This window comes from Delphinapterus leucas, chromosome 6 (genome assembly GCF_059928025.1).
Source record: "Delphinapterus leucas isolate spDelLeu-1000000601 "Yukka" chromosome 6, BTC_Dleu_Yukka2, whole genome shotgun sequence".
NCBI classification, from domain to species: Eukaryota; Metazoa; Chordata; class Mammalia; order Artiodactyla; family Monodontidae; genus Delphinapterus; species Delphinapterus leucas.
Window position 1 is genome coordinate 118,770,253 of NC_143134.1, and position 23,317 is coordinate 118,793,569.

The 23,317-nt window shown below is 40.6% G+C and overlaps 1 protein-coding gene across 15 annotated transcripts in view; it reads right to left on the minus strand.

Moving 5' to 3' along the window:
* FNBP1 (formin binding protein 1) overlaps positions 1–23,317 on the minus strand; it is a 141,176-nt gene that overhangs the window by 10,128 nt on the left and 107,731 nt on the right. For 5 of the 15 annotated variants that reach the window (XM_089913858.1, XM_089913867.1, XM_089913857.1 and 2 more), the window contains 6 exons: positions 22,787–22,933; positions 20,653–20,850; positions 19,530–19,712; positions 13,987–14,001; positions 10,012–10,121; positions 1,556–1,688 (listed from right to left, as the gene is read on the minus strand). In XM_089913858.1, the coding sequence (XP_089769984.1) occupies positions 1,556–1,688; positions 10,012–10,121; positions 13,987–14,001; positions 19,530–19,712; positions 20,653–20,850; positions 22,787–22,933 (786 nt within the window). The remainder of the gene's footprint in view (positions 1–1,555; positions 1,689–10,011; positions 10,122–13,986; positions 14,002–19,529; positions 19,713–20,652; positions 20,851–22,786; positions 22,934–23,317) is intronic. The other 10 variants (XM_089913861.1, XM_022578465.3, XM_089913862.1 and 7 more) reach the window with 5 other exon arrangements.

Consider the following 23,317-nt stretch of genomic DNA (forward strand, 5'->3'; position numbering starts at 1 on the left):
AAAAAGCCATATTTGACCTTTTATTGCTAGAAATAATCTATTCTGGTTGGAACACTCAGTTACTAATTTATTTTTCCAGTCTTTGTAGTCTTTCCAGTCTTTGTAGTCTTTACATTTCGAGGGGTAAAAGAAGCCTTCTGCCCACAGCGTTTTTTTTTTGTTTTTTTTTTTTTTTTGCAGTACGCGGGCCTCTCACTGTTGCGGCCTCTCTCGTTGCGGAGCACAGGCTCCGGACGCGCAGGCTCAGCGGCCATGGCTCACGGGCCCAGCCGCTCCATGGCATGTGGGATCTTCCCAGACCGGGGCACGAACCCGTGTCCCCTGCATCGGCAGGCGGACTCTCAACCACTGCGCCACCAGGGAAGGCCTGCCCACAGCTTTTGAGTGCCCTACTCCCTCCTTAAAAGATTTATTATTTGTGTTTCTTTCTCATTTCTTATGTGTGTTTCCTGTTGTTTTTCACATATATCATCTTTTGATACTGGATCCTTTGAAAGAACAGTAACATATTTCAATGGTCCCCCCCCCCAGAATTAAACCCTTGTATTTATGATCAATTGATTTGCGACAAAGGGGCCAAGACAATTCAAGGAGGAAAAGGCCTTTTCAACAAATGGTGCTGGGACAACATGAAAAAGAATGAAGGTGGACCTCTACCTTTAACCATATACAAAAATTAACTCAAAACGAACCGTAGACCTAAATGTAAAAGCTAAAACTATAAAACTTAGAAGAAAACATAAGCATAAATGTTTGTGATCTTGGGTTAGGCACTGGTAACTTAGCTATGACACCAAAAGCACAAGTGACAGAAGAAAAAAAAAATTGATTCCATCAAAATTAAGACTTTTGGGGACTTCCCTGGCAGTCCAGTGTTTAGGACTCGGTGCTTTAACTGCCGTGGCCCGGGTTCAATCCCTGGTCGGGGAACCAAGATCCTGCAAGCCGTGTGGCATGGCCAAAAAAACAAAAACATAAATAAAACTTTTGTGTTTCAAAGGACACCTTGAAGAGAGTAAAACAACAATCCACCGAATGGGAGAAAATATTTGTAAATCCTAGATCTGAAAAGGAATTTGCATCCAGAGTATATTTTGAAAACTTTTACACCGATACCAAAGCCAGGCAAGGACATTACAAGAAAATTACAAATATCAATGGCTTTTTAAAAATTGTCTTTTGGATTCACTGAGATGATGGACGACCGTATATTCCCAATTATACCCACTGTCAACAGGAGATGAAGTAGAACAACTTAAGTGAAACACTTAGATGAAAAAAAAAACAACGAACACTGTATACAAATATAACCTTAAATAGTGTCCCTTTTAAGGGACACCATTAAAATAGGATATGCTGAAAAGCTGAACACCCAGTGGATGACAGTGTCTTTTTCCTTTTATCGTAACTCGTGAGACACCTGATTTTTCCAGCTGCATCTCTCGCGGGGAAAGAAACAATGGCGATTTACAACCATGTGCGTCTCGTGACCCCCTACACCCACTTCTATTTCTTTTTTTTCCAACAAAGCTTTTCCACAACAGCTTCTTCCTACCTCAAATTTCTGGGCCTCCAGTCTCAGTTTTTCTATATTTTGGCTGACTTCTGCTAATTTGTGATCCAAACTGGCGGGGTCTCCCATTTGCGGATTCTTTAGGTAGACATCTTTCATTTTTGTGATGGCATCTCTGAAAAGAAGGGGCAGAGCGTGGTAAATGTTAATGCTGTCGTCAGCCAGTCATATTCTCCCACCACCATGAAAACTACGGCAATGAGGGCGTGGCGAGACTGCACCGCGGTGTGGATTGGAGGGGGATACTGGGTCAGCCTCCCTTCTAAAACGTCTCTATAAGGATTCTGCTACCAAGGTCTGTATGATCCAGAGACCCATATTTAAATTCCAGTTGCCTTTTCTGAACGAAATCTCCCTCTTGTCTTTAGCGATTGAGAAACGTAAGTTAATCCTGCACATCACTTTGCCCTACATAACAAGAGACAAAACCCCAGTATTTCCATGTACATGTTTTGCATGCAAACCCTGGGTCTCGTGGGCTGCAATGTTTACCTCATGAAGAAGCGCAGGTCATTGCTTTGGGAATTCTAAAGATTAAGTTAAACAGTTCGATTTCAACGATTTCAACTATTAAGAAACGGAACCCACAGTCGGGATCCGTGACAGGTGGGTGGGCAACAGAGCCTTAAAGCTACACACTGCAAGATCCCACACCCCTCCTGCAATCCTGTCTGGAAGGCCGCCCATAGCAGCCCTCTGAAGGTTGTTTCTAGGACCAGAGAGCTCTGCTAACTGGAACCCTGGCTTCAAGGCACTTCAGGAGCATTCGAGTTAAATTTAGAGCAAATGGCTCCCTGCCGAGGGTGAGGGGCTAACTTTAATGAGCTTCAGCAAAAGAAACTCTACACCAATCACCCAGCATAAGACCAACAACACAAACTGTATTTTGAGTCACGGGAAATAGTTTAATCAAAAATACAGAAATAAGTGGCAGAGAATTTCCACAAGTCCTCACCCCCCCCCCACCTGCCCCCTTGCCTCTGAGCCCGTATTGCCCCTTGGTGGGCACAATGAACCCTCTGTTCTTCCCTAAGACCAGGTCTCCACGGGAGCCCTCCACCCACTTGCCCTCCCAGCCCACTTACCTCGCTCTACTTTCTTTTATTTCCACTGCATGTATCTCTTCCCAACATTATATGACTTGTTATTATGCTTGTTTATTGTCTGTCTCTCCCACCTAGAACAGCAGCTCTCCAAGGAGCTCTCTGGGCTCAAGCCCTTTATGACCATGATAAACCCCCAGTGACCGGACCACGCCTGGTGCACTATAGATCTCACTAAGTATTTGTTACATGAATAAATGTCCCTACAGCAAACAAACTGCAAGGTCATCCACATGTACACAAGTCTTCTCTCGACTTCATGGCCTATACCTCCGGTACCCTATTTCTCAGCAAAACTTCTCAGAAGAGTTGTTTAAAATCACTATCTCGCATTCCTCTCATCCAGGTCTCTCCTAATGAATCTCTGCAGGTTTTTCAATTTTGTTAATCATTTCAAGGAAGCAGCTTTTGGCTCTGTTCATCCTCTCTGTTGAATGTGTGATTCTATGTCATTAATTGATAGTTTCCTTTATCGTTCCCTTTCTTCTATTTTCTTTGGTTCAATTTGCTACTCTTTTTCTAACTTCTTAAGAGGGATGCTTAGCTCATATGATTTGCAGCCTTCTTTGTTTCTAATATGTATTGGAAGCTTTAAATTTTCTTTTATAAGCATGGCTTTAGTGACATCCCCAAAACGGAGATGGAGAATGTACGTTAAGGTTAAGGCTCAGTTCTGTTTCATATATTTTCTAGTATCTATGATGACTTCTTCCTTAATCTATGTGTTACTTAGAGCCACATTTCTTTCTTTTTTTTTTTTAAGTAGTAAAAACAGATTTTCCTTTAAAAAAACAAAAAACAATCGCAATCGGGGAAAAGACACCTCAGTTTAGAGCTGGGCTCAATTCCTAATATAGTAAAGACAGCTGGGGATTTTTAGCCAATAAGCAGAATGAGGGACTCGGTGGATGGAAAATCAAAGGTGAATGGAATGATTCCTGCTAAACCAACTTAACAGGATCCTTCCTGACTTCATGCCAGAGTGATAAGAAGGGTGGGGAGCCTTTCTAACTTGACTGAGCAGGCTTCTTGCTGTAACTGAGCCCTGCGGAGAGCCACATTTTATTTTATTTTATTTTTTAAGGGGGTATAGTTGTTTTACAATGTTGTTAGTTGAGAGCCACATTTCTTTCTTTCTTTCTTTTTTGGTATGCGGGCCTCTCACTGTTGTGGCCTCTCCGGCTGTGGAGCACAGGCTCCGGACACGCAGGCTCAGCGGCCATGGCTCACGGGCCCAGCCGCTCCGCGGCATGTGGGATCTTCCCGGACCGGGGCACGAACCCGTGTCCCCTGCATCGGCAGGCAGACTCTCAACCACTGCGCCACCAGGGAAGCCCCACATTTCTTAATTTCTAAATTTTTGTTATTGATATCCAGCTTAATTGCAGCCTTCAGAGAACGTACTTTGAATGATGTCTATCCTTTGATGGTTGTTGAGATTCATTTTATAAAACCAGGATATGCCCAATTTTTGGAAATGTTCTATGTGTGCTTGAAAAGAATGTGTAGCATGCAGTTATTGGATATCTGTGTATTAGGTCAATTTTGTTAATTATTTTGTTCAAATCCTCTATCCTGACTGTCTGCTAATCTATTCTATCAATTACCAAGAAAAGTGCGTGAAGAATCTCCCACTATAATGATGTATTCGTATTTCTTGTACTTAGGCCAGAAGGTTAATAGCATAACCTTTTCTATATTTTGAGGTGACGCTAGTATGGTTCTACAGATTTAAAATTGTATCTCTTCTTGGTGAATTGAGCCATTTGTTATTTGAATCATTTATTTTATGAAGTTGATCCTTTTGAGCTGAATAGTTTGGGGTGTTTTTTGGCCTGCAAGTCAGTCTTCTCACACCAGTTTTCCTTCTGGTCGGTACCTGCATGGTCTGTCTTTTTCCATTCTTTTTAAAAAATAATTAATTAATTAATTTTTGGCTGCACTGGGTCTTCGTCATTGCGCGCAGGCTTCTCATTGCAGTGGCTTCTCTTGTTGCGGAGCACGGACTATAGGCATGCGGGCTTCAGTAGTTGTGGCACGTGGGCTCAGTAGTTGCGGCTCACGGGCTTAGTTGCTCTGCGGCATGTGGGACCTTCCCAGACCAGGGCTCGAACCCCTGACCCCTGCATTGGCAGGCGGATTCTTTTTTTTCTTTTTTTAAAATTAACTAATTATTTATTTATTTTTGGCTGTGTTGGGTCTTCGTTTCTGTGCGAGGGCTTTCTCTAGTTGCGGCGAGCAGGGGCCACTCTTCATCACGGTGCGTGGGCCTCTCAATGTCGCAGCCTCTCTTGTCGCGGAGCACAAGCTCCAGACACGCATGCTCAGTAGATGTGGCTCACAGGCCTAGTTGCTCCGCGGCATGTGGGATCTTCCCAGACCAGGGCTCGAACCCGTGTCCCCTGCATTGGCAGGCAGATTCTCAACCACTGCGCCACCAGGGAAGCCCTGGCAGGCGGATTCTCAACCACTGCGCCACCAGGGAAGCCCCATCTTTTTCCAGTCTTTGCTTTCAACCTTTCTGCACTTTAGGAGTTGGACGTGTCTTTTGTAACTAGCATACGTGTGGATTTTAGTTTTTTGTCCAGTCTGAAAATCTTAGTTGGAACATGTAGTCTGTTCACATTTACCATACTGCTTCGTTTTATTTTACGAACACGATATGCCAGGCAGTGTCCTCAGCACGCGACATACCCTGACACACTTAATCCTCATAGACAGGCGTATTAACTCCCTTTCCAAGGTGAGGAAACCGAGGTGCTGAGAGGTTAAGAATCTTGTCCAAAGTTTGCAAAAGAAACGGGTGGAACCAGATTGGAATCCGGGGTGTCTAGTGTGCTTGGTATTTTAAATCTTCCACTCTATTTTGTGCTTTTGATTTGTCCTGCCTATTCTACATATTAATATTTTTTCTCTCCTTTCTTGCCTTTTTGGATTATTAAAAAAAAACAAAACCGAAAACAAACAAAAATCCAGGCTTTTCCAGATCGTGCCACCTCTGCTCAAAACCTTTTATTTTCTGTTCCTCCTGCACAGAATGTAAGTTGCATGAGAACAGATGTTTTTGATGTTTTGTTCATTGCTTTATCCTCATTGCTATAGCTAGAATATTTCCTTGTACACAGTAAATGCTCGATAAACAGAGGTGAAGTGAATGGTTGAACGTGATTTGCCTTATTACCAGCAAGCGCTGCTCTGGGGTTTCAAATGTTAACCAAGTTCCACGGCCACAACCCAAGTGACAGAGAAACTTTCCTGAATGATATCAAACAATTAGAGTCTGTCAACAGCCTATAAAATGTCATTTCAGATATTTGAGTCATAACTTGTTACTCCTGTGCAAAATATAAGTGCTCACTTAGTAAACAGCAGGAGGTTTATAATACATTTATAAACCCTTTTATATTTGGTCCCAGATGTTATAAAACATACAGAGACTTTTATTTATAAAAAGTACAAAAAATTTTTATTTCATAAAATATATTTTTAATATAAAACTAGAACAAAGTTCATCATATGTGTTCCTCTTTTTAACATACTGCAACAATGTTTATAAAACGATCTATTTTTCAGGAGTTGCTCTCCCAGAGATTAAAAAAAAATCAAAACCCTCTTTTCTTTTGCATGTACTTAAACTGACTGCCTTACCAAGTTTGTTTATTTTTTGCACAACCAAGTTTTAACCCCAGCTTCAATATAACTAAATTTATGTAGGACTACAATTTGGCCTACTTATAGAGCACAAAATCTCAAGTTATCTTTTAAGTTCAAATCGCCATTAATGATGATTCACTTAATTCCGTCAGTGAGAATATAGAAGGTGAGAGAATAAAAAGTGGCTGTTCTTTTCCTTTTTCTTTTTTTTAACTGGAGTACAGTTGATTTACAATGTTGTGTTAGTTTCAGGTGTACAGCAAAGTGATTCAGTTATACATACACATATCTTTTTCTTTCCAGATTCTTTTCCCTTATAGGTTATTATAAAATATTGAGTATAGTTCCCTAAAGTGGCTTTTCAATCAGGATTATTAGCAAGTATCCCCTAAATGATGTGAAGGTATTATTCGTTATAAATGTGGGAAGGAAGTGCAAATGGGAAGAGATACTGAATCTTTTCCTAATTTTTTCTTTTCTTTTTTTGCATATGTACCAACCTACCATCCCTAGGATCAAACTTATAGAACAGCTCAGAAACCAGGGGACTCTCACAGTGGGAGCCTGGGCAGATGGGCAGGTGCTTGTCAAGAACAAGCAAATATTTATACCTCTAATGGCTGGTGATGTGTATAAGACATACTGTGACTTGTTTTCTAGATACCATCAACACACTCTATAAAAAGACAAGAAGACATGAGAATCTATAGGAAGGCTGATTTTTACTTACCCTCAAATAGAAAGACAAGTACATTTTGTATCCAAAGCTCCGACGTGGGGCTAGGGATAGGGTGGGGGTCATGCCACTTTGCTCTTCCTCATTTGTACAAAAACTTCACCTCTACACTCATGATAGAGAGAAAACAGGAGTTCCCTGGTGGCCTAGTGGTTAGGATTCCGGGCTTTCACTGCCACAACCCAGGTTCAATCCCTGGTCAGGGAACTAAGATCCTACAAGCCACGTGGTACGGCCAAACTAAACAAAAACAAACAAGCAAAAACCACCAGAAAATCTTTTTGAAGCCAGTTGGAGCCTGAGATGTCTTGTCATTGTCTGAAGATTCTTCAATCACTACATGTGCCTCTCTATCCAGAAAGCTAGAGAGGCACCATTTGTCCCCATTGGAATGGCAGGTTTTTGCAGCAATCGTTGCATATGGATTATATAGATTGAAGAGCAGGGGAAATACTAAAATGTCTGTTTATTTGATCCACATGCGCGTGGCAGCCCAAGGCTTTGTTATGGGAGCAATGACTCTTGGTGTGGGCTATTCCACGTACCGAGAATTCTGGGCAAAACCTAAACCTTGGAACAGGAGATGCTGTCTTGGTCTTGTTGGCGGTGCTTGCTTACTTAGTTAGACATCTCATATTGAGATTGTATGTTTATGTTGAAAATAAACTGGGTCAGACAATAACATGGTAATTTGAACACTGGCGTCCTTTCTTGCAGGTTTGGTTTGCCTGGTGACCAAGTTACCGTGACTAGTTCACTAGCTAGGTCATTCAGGGGTGTCAAATTAGCACAGAAGAAACATGTCACTTTTAAATGCACTTGGTAGTGGTACAATGTCCACCTTATTTTTTTTTTTAAGATTTATTTATCATTAATTTATTTTATTTATTTTTGACTGTGTCAGGTCTTAGTTGCGGCATGGGGGATCTTCGTTGTGACGCGCGGGCTTCTCTCTAGTTGTGGCGCGTGGGTTTTCTCTTCTCTAGTCGTGGCGTGCGGGTTTTCTCTTCGCTAGTTGTGGCGCACAGTCTCCAGGGTGCGTGGGCTCTGTAGTTTGTGGCATGCAGGCTCTCTCGCTGAGGCGCGCAAGCTCAGTAGTTGTGGCACGTAGGCTTAGTTGCCCCGCGGCATGTGGGATCTTAGTTCCCCGACCAGGGATCGAACCCGCGGTCCCCTGCATTGTCAGGCGGATTCTTTACCACTGGACCACCAGGGAAGTCCCCAATGTCCACCTTCTTAAACTCTTCTGATGAAATTAGTTCTAAAGAGGACAACACGCCAATCAATCCTGAAATGCTCCCAGTTAGTTGCTGCAGAATATCACATGCTTTTGATGTAACGCAGGACTCTTATTTACCCCAGTTAATTTAACTCTTTCTGACTGCCTTGTGGACTGAGCACTGTTTTGAGGGCTGGTTGGCTTTTGAGGAACGCTTTCAGGAACGGAATACAACATTATAAACCTCCTAGCAATTATATGTATGTTTTTAAACCAAACCTAAAAAGCTGATAACAGAGCTGCTTAGAAGTAGTATTTATTTCAGAATCATAGTTGTAAATATGAAAATAACTTAAGGGACTTCCCTGGTGGTGCAGTGGTTGAGAATCTACCTGCCAATGCAGGGGACATGGGTTCGATCCCCGGTCTGGGAAGATCCCACGTGCCGCAGAGCAACTAAGCCCGTGAGCCACAACTACTGAAGCCCGCGTGCCTAGAGCCCGTGCTCCACAACAAAGAGAAGCCACCGCAATGAGAAGCCCGCGCACAGCAACGAAGAGTAGCCCCTGCTCGCCGCAACTAGAGAAAAACCACACGCAGCAATGAAGACCCAACGCAGCCATAAAGAAATTAATTAATTTAAAAAAAGAAAATAATTGTAGATCCCCGTTTAGCACTTTTGTAATTGCAGGGCTATATTTTGCTGCTGTTATATTAGAATATTTTTTTTTATTGGAGTAAAATTGCTTTACAGTGTTGTGTTAGTTTCTACTGTACAATGAAGTGAATCAGCTATATGTGTACATATATCCCCTCCCTCGTGGACCTCCCCCCTGCCCCCGCATCTAGGTCATCACAGAGCACCAAGCTGAGCTCCCTGTGCTATACAGCAGGTTCCCACTAGCCATCTAGTTTACACATGGTAGTGTATTTATGTCAAACCTAATCTCCCAATTCGTCCCATCCTCCCGTTCCCCCCCGTGTCCACATGTCTGTTCTCTACATCTACGTCTCTATTCCTGCCCTACAAATGGGTTCATCTGTACCATTTTTCTAGATTCCACATATATGCGTTAATATACGATATTTGTTTTTCTCTTTCTGGCTTACTTCACTCTGTATGACAGTCTCTAGGTCCATCTACATCTCTACAAATGAGATGTTGTTCCTTTTGTTCCAATGTTGTTCCAATGTTGTTCCTTTTTGTGGCTAATATGCATTTTGAAACAGAAATGTGTTTTTTAAGTGCTAATGCAGAGGTAAATGAAAACACTTTTTTAAATGTGTATAGTATGTTTATTTTCTCTATAAGAATCATAAATATTAAACTAAATAGATCACCTATAATGGAAGTGATTTATGAGCAAACTGGTTTGGTCAGACATTATACAAACTTCGGTATGCTACAGAGTGCTCTGCTGTACTTGTGAAATTTTCTTGTCTAACCTGAATTTACATTCCATGGTGATAACATGGTAAATGTAGCATTATTAAAGTAAGTGAACACATACAAAAATGAAGAAGATAATCATATGTATTTTGTTGTCCAAACTCAGAATAATACCTATTTGTTAAAAGAATCCTCCCTGTCTTTACTAAAGCAATCCAGTAGACTACAACCAAACACACGACTGAAATAATCACTTGGATTAAAATCTGATGTAGGGCCTCCCATCTTTCCAAACCGAACTCAAATGTCTTAATAAGTCGTATTGATCCACTCTACCTTTGATCCATCTCCTTTTGAATTTCTTTATTTAGTTCATCGACTTTCTGTTGTAGCTTTTTCCTTCTCTGTTCAGGTGGGAGGTTGCTGAAATCTTCTGGAGTCGCACCCTGCAGATGCAAAAAGAAATAGAAACCTCACGGCACTCCTTGACAAAAAGACACCGAGGGAAGCCTGCGGGAAAGAGTCCCCAGACAACAGGGCAATGCAGACGTCTGCATGTGTTTTCATGAACTAAATTAAGCTCTTTCCCACGACACCCAGCTGAGATGCAAAAATCAGTGCATGCAAACTGCAAAAGGCCCGCAAACCATTTTCATGCCGGCCCAGACACCTCTGACAAGGCAGGGAGCACCGAGACAGGAAGATATACTTTTGACTCCAGAGAGGATCAATGAAAAACAAATTTGGAGACTGATTCTGCACTTTAGTGTCAGTGTCGGTGGCAACACTGAAGCTTTAGGTTTGTTTCTTCACATAAAACAGTGATAAGTGCCCCCGCCAACTGTTTCATTTCGATGGCACTGCTTCCCCCCACCCCACCCAGTCTGAGTATTCCTTCCCGTCTCTTCACACAGGCTGAGGCCGAAAGTTTCCATCCCCGTGAAGTGACAGATGGGACGTCTAGTTCCTCAGAGAATGTGGGTAAAAGGGACATTAAAAAAAAAATCCCCCCCCCACCTCCCTCCCATGCACTCTTCTTGCCTCTGCTGCCTCTAAAAATCTGGTCGGTTCTTTTTCATCATCTTTAGGATCATCTCAGAGAATTCATAGAGAACACCGCCCCCAGCCCCAAATTCAAACCCAACTTCCCACAGCGTATGAAGTCAGCCTCAGCTGTTTCTAATTCATCAGAAGAAGTGTACTTTGATATCTTGATTCCCTTTCAAAAAAATTGCTCTCTCTCCTCTGTGCATGTGATTTAAGTAGAAAATATCAACCGTGAGTTTCTAGACTCCTACCTACGCTTACACGTCAGAAGCTGTACCTAAGTTGTGGCCATCAAGTGCTTTTCCTTAAATGAGGCTATTTTCATAAAGAAAGAGAAATTTATCAATAGCCAGGGATAAGCCAGGGAATTTAGAAAAGGGATTTTGCTTTAGAACCAATTAAACAAAGGCAAGACAGGCTTGCCTGGGAGTGGGTGGAAAAGAAGGGACCCGGATAATGTAATTGCAAAATTAGCTTGAGTTTGCCAAGCAGCTTACACGGGGGCTTGTGACTAAAGTTCCTAGGCTGCTTATGAGAAAACGCCAGGCTGCTGGGCTGGAAGTTTGTGATTCAGCAAATAGTTCACCACTAAGGCCACCAAAGACCTTTCAGCTAATAGTCTCAAAGACTTGTGTGCGTGTGCGTGTGTGTGTGTGTGTGTGTGTGTGTGAGTGAAAAGCAAAACAGAAGCGATTATTCCCTAATGCCAAACCAAGGAAGTTCAACTTGCTTCTAAAACTAAGATGAAGCCAAGTAATCTTCAATATAAAAATAAAGCAGACTTGTTTTCCCTTTTCCATATACTATTGTGCTATAACACTTGAAACCTTAATTAAGTGCTTTTCAATTTTCTCAACTCAATCACTGAGCCTGAAAGCTCAGTACTTTGTTCTCATGCTGAATTGACTTAAAACAGATCAGCATGTTTTCTAGAACAGAGATTTTGGTTTTGTTTTCATTTTTGTTTTAATGCTAGAATGCGACAAAACACAGCGTGAGATACACTGCTGCAGAGGTCGGCAAACCTAGTAAGCAGTCAGTGTTCATTCACACATATTTATTGAGCCTCGCTATGTGCTATGAGACCCAAAAGAACTTTCTCAGTGATGGAAATGTTCTCACATCTGCACCGTCCAATATTGTAGCCACATATGGCTGTTGAGCCCTTGAAGTGTGCCCAGTACAACTGTGGAACTGAATTTTAAAATTTTAGTTACTTTTCATTTAAATTAAGTTAAATTTAATTAAGTTACCTGTGGTGAGTGGATACCACATTGTACCACATAGGTCTAGACTGTGAACAGGTATAAGGTTTGCACTGGATAAACAGGTGCAAAAAAAACTGTAGTAAACAACACTCTAACTTATGACTTATAAATAGATGGCCCAAACAACAACAACAAACGCAACCCTGATTACCTACAAAAACGAAAGCAATTAAATAATAAATGATCCCCTTCACTTGATCAGGAGTTAGTCTAACTGACCAGTTAGGTCCCTTTCAATAGATATTCTATATTTCTGTGTTGTTATTTAAAAACTCATCCCAGTAACTATGCCTCAAACAAACTTCATGTTACCATTGGAGATTCAGGTCAACAGCTTCTTCTAGATCCAAAGAAACTCAAGGTTTCTGGAAAGTACCTTCAAAGGTTCATTTTGTCCTATTCACCTTTTGAAGCTTGAATTCTTTCGAACAATACTCTCACCTATGATTCATTTTGCCACAAAGGAATTTTTATTTCTACCTTCGAGGCAGAATAGATTTTCTGAACTCTTTGGAGGGGCCCCTAGTATACTGGCAGTACCAGGGTTTGGAAAAGGGGCCAAAATACGTATATTTTCAATGGCTGTGGCTCTAAGAGGATCTCGTTTTACCTGCTACTGGAATCAAACACTTGCTCCTGGGCAATGGCACGAGCTGCTTCTTGAGTTTTATTATTTTTACACCCAAACCATCTGTGTGTAACTTCTCTATTAGCTTCAAAGTAAGGGCATCGAGCAGCAGTTCAATACAAGGTTGGTAAAATGATTTATCTCAAACAGAAAGACTGCCCGATAATGTTATCTTTAGCTGCTAGCACGTGAGCGAAAGAACAAATAAAGGGCAAAAAAGAAATCCTGGCATCTGAGAGGCTCCCAGTTAATGGATCCAATTTCTCCCAAATTCATACTGCTGCTAATGACTGATGTTCATTTAAGATCTTTCCTTCTTGTAGAACTCTTCTCAGGATTTTATTTTGCCATCTAAGAAATGTTTAATTTAATAAAATATTCCTTTTCCTGAGGGCTGGAACAGTTGCCAAATACTGAGTCAGGTCGAAAAATTATGTATATATATGTTTATGTATGTACTGAAACACATATAGAAGTATGTATAAGGATAACCATAAAATATTGTCATACTTTCTCAACAGCAGCGCATAAAATGCTGGTCTTATCCCTGGTTGAAGTGTCACAGTTCATCACTGTCCGTAATTTTAGGATATTCTCAGCTGTGGTGTTGGAGACTATTACGTAACTTACACATATTTGAAGTACAGTAATGGGTTATGTGGTTAAGAGTTTCTTTTAATAGATTTAATGATTAGTTTGACTATTTACTAGGGCTATGGAATTAAAAGTAGAAACAACACCGAACACTAAAGAAATCGTTTTAGAAAGGCTTAGGAGGCTCTTTTCATTGTCCATAAAATCGTCTTTGATTTCTTAAATCAGCTATGCACAAGGCACCAATGTATTCATGTAGCAACTTAAAGATTTCGTGACCTCCAATTCTCGAAGGTGCCTGAGACCTGAGTTGGAGCCCGGCATCATTCCTGCATGTCTCCCTCAGGTCCCCAGCATTTTTCATCTGCTTCTGTGGCTCCCGGGGAGGAGCAATTTTCAACGATTATATTTGCTTTTATTCCGAATGATCCAATACATAAACTCCCTCATATCTAATATTCATGTTTATGTTCATATTTAAATAAAGTTTATCAACACCTGTCATCCTCTTAAGACTCCAGTGGTAAAGAAAACCAAATCATGAGTTAAGCGTTAATTTTCTTAGCAACTTGAAAAGATTACAGTCACCTCTGTTAGACTCTGGACCTTTGTATTCCAGAGGTCTAATAAAGAAACACCAACAAAAGCACACACAAGAGAAACACAAATCAACAGTTGACTCTGAAGATTTGTTGCACAATGGCACAGCACCCACAAAACATACACCAAAAAACCTGATTAGATTCAGGACATGCATGGAGGAATTGTGCTTACCAGCTTGAGAGAAAGCTTCGTGTAAAAATTGAAGGGGTAACAGGGAAAAAAAAAGAAAGCGAGAGAGAGAGAGAGAGAGAGAGAGAGAGAAACAACAACACATGAGAAGAAGAGGAACTTGGTCCATTACACTGAATTAACATAACACATCAATTCACCTAGCGCTTTGTGAAAATGATTTGTAGCGGTTCTGTGCCAAAGTTCCCAAGAGGGGCTGATCGACCAAAACCTTTCTTTAGCTGCCACGTTGCCAGAGCAAAGTATAAAGATAGAAAAGGAGAGTTTCCATTTACATTGGATTGGTCACATCAGCCTGAGTATAAACCAATATAAGTTTGCAGTCGGTGAAATAGCATGATTATAAAAAATGGAAATAATCACATAGCCTTTTGTTCACCAAATTTCCCATGGAAAGTTTCACACAGACTAAAAGCGCTGGGAAAGCAATTAGTTCCACAACATCCCAGTAATATTTTTATCTTAAGGAGATCTAATAAATACGAACAGTGGCATTTCCTAAAGGTATTAAGGCAAAGTCTCAAACTGGTAAATGGGAACAAAGGACTGGAAGATGCTCTAAGAACCAACCTCCAGGGAGCCTTTCAGCGCCTGGCTGGAGGTGGAAGCATGATGCTCTCTCCCACCTGTGGACTGCATGCACCTTTTGCTCTGCAGAAGGTGTCTTCTGGGGCTTTCTATCGAACTCAGAGCCCTACCCACAGGGGTTCTATAGAGCATCTGGGGAGTTAACAGAAGCTGCTGCTCTTACAAGTTACCTTTAGGAAATAGATAGCCAACTGTCTCAACTACTGAGGTGTACTTACTCCTTGCTATGCATTTCCTGTTAATTATCAGGACACAGCAGCTGCAATTCTGCTAGGCCCGGAGACTGGCAAAACTGTACTAATTACTGGATCCAAACCAGATTAAAAGGCATCTCAAAACTAGGAAAAGAAATATTGGTTCTTCAGAAACAGGTGAAACATGCTTTTTGGCTATAAAGCAGTATTTTGAGAGCTCGGTGCACACTTACTTAGCTGTTATCAACCCTAAAGTTTAGGCAATTGGTAGTAGGATCCAAAAATATGTCAGAGACAAAGTACCAAAGAAAGTGTCCTTTGATTTTAAATTGGGAGGGGAGTTAAAAATTCCTTAACTAGATTTTAAAAATCTTATTCTTCAGATTAACTCAAAGTTGATACTTCTTTGTGAACAAGCATTAAGCTTTTAAAGAAATTGTCCCTATGGGGAAAAGGACTTTTAAGGAAAGAAGTAGCAAGACAGGACTTTGGGGGAAACAGGTACAGTCATATTCATGACCGCTCTCACGTAGGCAACCTACATGAATGCCTTGAGCCCCTCCTGTAAACTTTAGCACAGATCTGTTCATCACAATTTGAGTTCTTTACAGACAACACTTATGGTGCACAGCAGAAAACTTTGCAAATATCTTCCCTGCGAAGCATACGACCACATACAAATGTTTCTCAGACATTACTGTGTAAATGTCGCTAATTTGAACTCGGCACTCTATCTGCTTTCTATTTGCTACTTCCATTGCTTAAAGTAATATATTCTTTCTTAAGCATTCCAAAAACAGAATTCTAACATCAAAACTAAGCATAGGAATATAACCACTTCATAATAAAAGCAAGTCATTAGGATTGAGAACAAATCCCAATTAGAGATAGGCAATATCGAATTCTCAGACAAATTCACTTTTCTGAAGTGAACAGTGATGGATAATCTACAAGAAGTGCCATCATAGTATATGGTATCCTTTTTAACAATTATAAACTGGTGTTTGGTCTTAAGCTGTAAGCCAGCCAGTTAGATCATTTCAAATTAGAAACTGAATCATCTGCCAAGAGAACACTTTTAAAGGTTGCATTAAGTGCATTGCAAGACACCTGAAGAACTAAAAAGCTGTCAGTTCCAGGCAACAATTACGGAGCCTGGGGAGCCACGAGTGTCAATAACACATGAGGGCACACAGAGCTGGCGGATCCATGTGTTATTGGGCCGTCACAGGTACTAACCTCAAGTACAAAGAAAGGGGACAGTGAACACGAATATATAAGTATCTGGTTTAAGGCCCACGGAAAGTCATTTCACTGCTCTATGACCTTACTCAGGCTTCACTGATTTTTTTGGTTGTCCCTTACGGATCCACGGATCCATCTGTTTCAGACGTGGGTGTGGGTAAGCGTGCTACACGCTGCCGTCTGCGAGAGTGTCATTCTCCCGTGACCAGCTGCCTTTTAGGGGTGAAATTCTGCCGTAAAATCATACCCAGTGACAACAGCTCAGACGGCAATCCCAATCAATGAAAAGGGGAAAAACACAAGATCAGCTCACTGACATTTTTAGGAAGTTTGATAGTTTGGTTCCTTTTTCCATGTAACTTTTCCGGAAGAAGAAGCCTGTGTGGTTGGATCGATACAGTGAGGCTTTTCCCAGTGTCCGGGTCAGAGAGCATCTGGGTCCCCAGTCTTGGTGCTGTCACAGGGGTTAGTGCCTGTGCCGTGACCGTATGACCTAGTCGTCACAGGTTAACTTACAACATAATCCCTAGCTTCAAAAGCATACGTGGGTTTCCCTATCGTCCTCTTCACGAGTTCTTTGTGAAAACAGAGAGACTGAGTCTGCCAATAATCAGCAAGAGAACAAGGTAAAATAAATAAAATGAAAGTAACCAGAAGGTAGTTACATCTGACAAACAATTGGTAGGGATTTTCAAAATCTTTTGATCAACGATGATGGTATTTTTCCGTACAATTAACTCTAAAACGTGGGGAAAATATGTCCATATTGTAGATTTAGAAGCCCCTTGCTCACACCAGAAAAAGAAATGTTAAGACAATAAAGTTACTCTGTAGACTGCAAATTGAGAACACACAATCTAGCTTCATTTTTCTTTGACTTCAGTAAAGGTGAAATAATGGTGGCATGCCAATCTTTAAAGATGTTCAATGAGACATTTGCTTACAAATGTGAATGATTTACAACAAAAAAGATTTATCCTACTTAGCTCTTCAGAAATGAAATTATTTATGCGAAGAAACGTTTGCATAGGATTTATACATTCTGATAATAGAAACAAATGATTAAAATCTGGATCTGAAACATGTTATTCTCCTAGAATCCTTTTCCTATCTTTGGTGCAACAGTCTTAAAGTTAAAAAGTAGAATAAATGAAATAGCAAGGACTGCAGCATTTTAGTCACGGATCCTGTACCTTCAGTTTTGAAATTGCTTTAAAATCAAATTTATTTCCCCAAACTTCAGATTTTTTTAAACTTCCTCATTTACTTCTATGATGTATTTCCTTTCCTTTTTTTTTTCTGCACTGCTACTTCCTGAAGAAAAGTACATCAAATCTGATCCTAAAAACAGATCAACGAAAAATGAGGGAAGCAAAAATATGTTTCTATTTATTTACTGATGCTTCTAGTGTGTGTGTGTGTGTGTGTGTGTGTGTGTGTGTTTATTCTTAAAAACACACTCACCGTTTAGGAAATTTTTTTAAAAAAATAGAAGTTTGCTGAGCACAGATTTGAGGTATAAGAAATAAAATTTATTTTTGCTAATTATTTTTTTTAAATGGGATAGGGTTCCCTTAATTAATCAGAATAACCTGTTTCTCATTTCACTGTTTTTGTTTTCAAGTGTTAATTTTTTCCTAGCCATCTTTTCTTACACTTATTGATTACTGACATTCTTGGTCTCTTCCTAAACATTTAGAGAACACCATGAAACATGATTCAGAAACCATTTGCAACCAACAGACTGTGATGTTGAGAGAAGAGTGGAATAGATACATACACAAATGGTAAACAGTCATGAATACTCAACATCCTTCATTACGAGATTCCAAAAGACAATGCAGAGATATTTTTATAAATATAATAAATGAGTGCTGTGTGAAGGTTTTGGAAGCAGCAGAGATGGGGTAACTGATTTACAGTTAATGTAAAATTTTATAGTCTATAGTCTAGTATAGCGACACATAGTCATATGTTGAAAATTCTTCGATGAACAAGGAGCAGAGATGGATGGAGAATTCTAAAAGCCAGCATAATGGAGACCTAATTATAGAACTCAATACCATTCATGATCCACTTTTGAAGCTATATTCTGCCTTCCAACAAGGCCTCTCTTGAAATCTTTAGGAAATTAAATTCGAATTCTTAACCTGGATATGCTGGGTAACCTTAAAACAGGATAATTCCACCAACTGCATTCTTTGCATAAAACTTTGAGATTCCATTATTAAAGGAACTCTGCATATAAAGAAATGAGGTTTTTGTCCCTTATTTTAAAAGGTAACAATGTAGCTATCTACTCTATTTACAACTTTTTCACACAGAGGAAGGGAAAAGTAAAAATTATATTTGTACAAGAACACATCCCACTACAACTATATTTCAGCTCCCACAGGACAGGACAAAAGAAAACCTTACTGGATATGTTAATGCACTTAATGTTTGTTTACTCATTATTCATTATAAAGAATATCTGGGGATGGCTTAGACTAGACTGACCATTTAGGTTTATTCAGGAGGCTAGGAATGACCTTGTTCCAATCTTTTTCTAAAAAACCGAACTGGTATCTACTTTGGATTGCTGATCAATTCCATAAAACCCTGTGACTTAAGCACATGCGATCTTAGTTAGGATGGCAAACCTGAGTCTAAATAACAACCACTTATGAGTCAATCATGGTGTAAGAGATTCCCCCTGAGTATGGACTCATAGAATCTCAGATCATAAGCAGGCTCCCTGGCTTTAAATCCTGGCTCTGTATCTTCCTAACTTCATCTTTGTATGCACCAGTTTTCTTATCAGTAAAATAAAGAACTCTTAGTACCTAGGTTCATAGGGTGGTTGAAAAAAGTAAATGAGCGCATAGAACAGTCTGGCAAACGACGAGCACTCAGTAAATGTGAGCCGCTAGTACTTCCCCCTTTAAGATAAATACTGCATTAGGCCTTTTTGCAGTCAGTCTGTTATCAGATATTTAATCAACACCTTGTACATCACCAAAATAGCTAAAGAAACCGCTGTAACCCATACCATTTCGCCTCAAACCCTGAGGCATAGCTCAGAGAAAAGGACCCTCACTACACATTGTTTCAGTAATTATTAAGCAAATATTTTCTGACTATACAGTGATTTCCAACGCCTCAAATGTTGCTAGCTTTAGAAACGAAATCTAAGTTTCCTTCTTTGGTAAAATCAAGGTAAAATATTAACGGCTTAGATGTTTCAAAAGGGAAACGGAGAAAGATCCATCCAAACTGTGCTACAGACAAAAAGAACTCTGGGGTGGCTGGCTCCCCACCCCTCCCCCACCCATCCTGCTTCCTTCCTTCTTTCCTCTCTGTGGCGCTTCTTCTTTCCGGCTATAATGAATCATAGGTTCTTATTGTTTTACGTTATGGGAAAACACAATGGAGTCATTCACAAACAAAATAAGTTATGCAGAACAAAACATGCAACCAAAGTGCACAAGAGAGACAGGATTCCAGAGCAGAACTTACCCCACGCTTTAGACTCCTGAAGCAGTGGATTTTGGGTTTGGAGGTCATGAACTCGTTGAAGCGATGGGAGAGGGGTTCCTTTTGCTGCTTGGGAGACTGGGGGCCGTTGGGAACAGCAGAGGGTGAGGCAGAGGCAGGGGGAGGTGGGGGAGGCTGATGGGGGGATGTTAAAAGGGACATAAGCTACGTGTAAGAGACGGAGCAGTGACAGAGTAAAAAATCAGAAACAAGAAGATAAGACACAAAACAAAAATAAGCATCAAATAATATTTGAAAACCCAAAGCAAGTCAAACACAAACAATTAAATATTTAGGCCATGGTCCAAAAGAAAATATGTAAGGATATGTTAAATGGGAATATGATGAAAGTGGGAGTTTTAGTAAGTAAAGCAACAGAAGAATAGCAAGAAATGTCTGACAAGAAGCTCATGCAGACTTTCACATGCAAACTACCGTTCTAATTAGTTACTCTAAACCAGTGTAAGCCAGAAGGGTAAATATTTCTAAACCACCTAAACTAACACAGCTTGATGGGAGAAAATGAAAGTCCTTAAATGCTAAGGTTGTGAAAACAGCACAGACAGTCTTGAAATATTAAATTATTCTAAGGTTACAGGAGTCACGTCGCCTTGATCATACTTTATGCCTATGTTAATGCTGTCATGCACTTACGTATCACACTATAAAAAGAAAATGAAAAATGTTCATGGATACATATGTTAACATGAGTTGGAAACCAAGATATTAACCCATGGAAACAATTTCAGTTAGATATGCTGATACATGGTTATAGAAATGTTGTACAATTTCCCTTCTCCCAGCCCAGGTAACCAGCAATCTAGGAGACTTAGGAGTGAAAGGCATGATGCAAAAGCCAGAGGTCAGTAATCTGTTAGTGTGGGTGACACGGTGCAGGTGATAACGCGTCTGAAATAAGACACATGGCCATGGCCAAGGTACCATCACCAAAGAGAGATACTGTCTTAAAATAAAATAGCACACTAGCTTTTTTTTTTGCATTCTGAAACAAGCTTAAAATCTTCGTTCCTTTAAGACTAAAAGATAAAGTGAACGTCTCCACACTTTGTAACACTCATTTCACACTGGGTCCAGCCATCAGTACCTTATTTTTTTTGATGAACGGCCATAACTTTCCTTTGGATTTGCCACCAAATTTGAGCTCTGATTTGCCTTCTCCTCTGGAATTCGAAAGGCTGTTATCTGACACAGTGCGCTTCATCGGCTGAGTGTAATCCTCAAATTCAATGTCTCCAGGCGGCTCAAAACCGGACTTATAAGCTTCTATGGCCAGCTGTGAATCCTGAAATTACACCCATCACACACCAATACGTTCAAATGCATGCAAATACCTTATACACAATGAACTATGATGACCTCATACAGGTGATATTCTAAATAAGTTATATTGATTAATAATAGATTTTCTAGTAATATTTTTATCATTAGAAAGAATAATTTGTAAAGCTACATGTCTAGCTGAGATTTGAAGATACTTTTAATAATTAACCATTTTTCTACATTTACAGAAACAAATATTAATTAAGAATGACTTTGCTAACAGCAGAAAAATTGGGCCATTTATTATGCGATTCCCTTGAAAAATACAGTAGTACAAACACTGGTCTCATCAGAAGGTCTTAAAGCAATTTGGCATACACAAAGTCAAAGCAAAGAGTATATAATCTCTCTGATTTCTTTGGTTAATTGTGGTTCAAAGATATGAATTTATTGAATACTTTTTCTTTATGTATATATTTGTTCACAGTCTCTCCTCTACTAGAATGTAAGCTCCCTTCTGTTTTTCCTCCACTGTGTCCCTAGTACCTAGATGGTGTCTGGTGATAATGGTGCAATAAATGTTTGCTGAATAAATCAGTGAACTGATTGCCTACTCTGTGGTGTGCACCCTGCTAGGAACTTTGAGTTCAGAATCTTCTTGGGGTTAGGTGGTGAAGACCAATGTGTAAGGAAATGGCAACTATCGTGCCAAAGATAGATAGATAGATGTATAGTTAAACTGTTACAAAAGCACATGTGATTTGTAATAACTTTCTAACTCAATGATCATCTGATTTAAAAAATCTACTAGATGGCACTTCCCTTGTGGTGCAGTGGCTAAGAATCCGCCTGCCAAGGCAGGGGACATGGGTTCGAGCCTTGGTCCGGGAAGATCCCCCATGCCGTGAAACAACTAAGCCCGTGCACCACAACTACTGAGCCTGCGCTCTAGAGCCTGCGAGCCACAACTACTGAGCCCACGTGCCTAGAGCCCGTGTTCCGCAACAAGAAAAGCCGCCGCGATGAGAAGCCCACGCACTGCAATGAAGAGTAGCCCCCGCTTGCCGCAACTAGAGAAAGCCCACGTGCAGCAACAAAGACCCAATGCAGCCAAAAATAAATACAAAATAAATAAATAAATAAATCTTAAAGAAAAAAAAACAACTACTAGAGAAGACAATTTGGAAAAATCTCAACTTCCTACAGTGAGCCCACATTTTAATTTGCCGTAGCTATTTCAGTGGACACCGATTTTGTAGGTGTGCCATAGGTGTCAATTGTCTTGCAATAGCCAATCACCCTTCCTTCTTAGTAACAAGAACCCTGATTTTAAGTCAGGCACATGGCCACCCAGCAAAAAGGCTTCACTCCCCAGTCTTCTGTACAGCAGGAGGTGGCCCCTAAGTTTTGACCTCTGAGATCTCTTGAGATGTAGGCAGAAGTACAGGGAGCAATTTTGGAAGCCTCTTTAAAGAGATGGCATGGGCCCTTCTCTATATAACATTTTCTGGAATTTGGATGTGATGGTTGGAGCTACAGAAGCCATATTGAGTTTGAAAGTCATATCATCAAAAGCTGTGAACTAGGAGAAGCCTGGGTCGCTGAGAAGTTGCAGACCATCTGCCCATACCATGGTTGGACCCTCTTGCCTCTAGACATTTTTACATGGAAGGAAAAATAAACCACCTTAAGACACTATTGCCATTGTTATATGAACCTAAACCTATACTAGCAGATTCAGCTGTTCAGTCCTAAGTGTGCCAGTGACTATACTAACCCAAAACACAGAAGGCCGAATTAAAAAACTCTCAAGTGGTGCTGCTACTGTTGAAAAGTATTTGTGACCACTGAAAGCAACTACTTTCAGGTGATTAAATATGGTCACTGTGGAAAGGGGCAGGGAAATAATGGGACAGCAAACTCTTAGTTATAAATTAAGTCCAAACTACAGTACTTACATTTTTCGGATCAATTGACTCGGCTGCCTTTACTATTCCATCCAAGCACTTCCCGATGATTGGAATCACCTGCCGATCCAGCTCTGCATACGTCTTCACTGATTCTCCAATTCTCACTATCCTCCTCTCCTCCATCTCTTGTATTTTCTGAAACATTAGAATTTGCATAAAATTAATTTGGTCCACTGTTTTCTGGGTTTTTAAAAAATTAATTAAATTTTGGCTGCGTTGGGTCTTTGTTGCTGTGCGCGGGCTTTCTCTAGTTGTGGCGAGTGGGGGCTACTCTTCGTTGTGATGCGCGGGCTTCTCATTGCGGTGGCTTCTCTGGTTGCGGAGCATGGGCTCTAGGTGCACGGGCTCAGTAGTTGTGGCTCGTGGGCTCTAGAGTGCAGGCTCAGTAGTTGTGGCACTCAGGCTTAGTTGCTCTGTGACATGTGGGATCTTCCCAGAGCAGGGCTCGAACCCGTGTCCCCTGCATTGGCAGGCAGATTCTTAACCACTACGCCACCAAGGAAGCCCCAATTTGGTCCA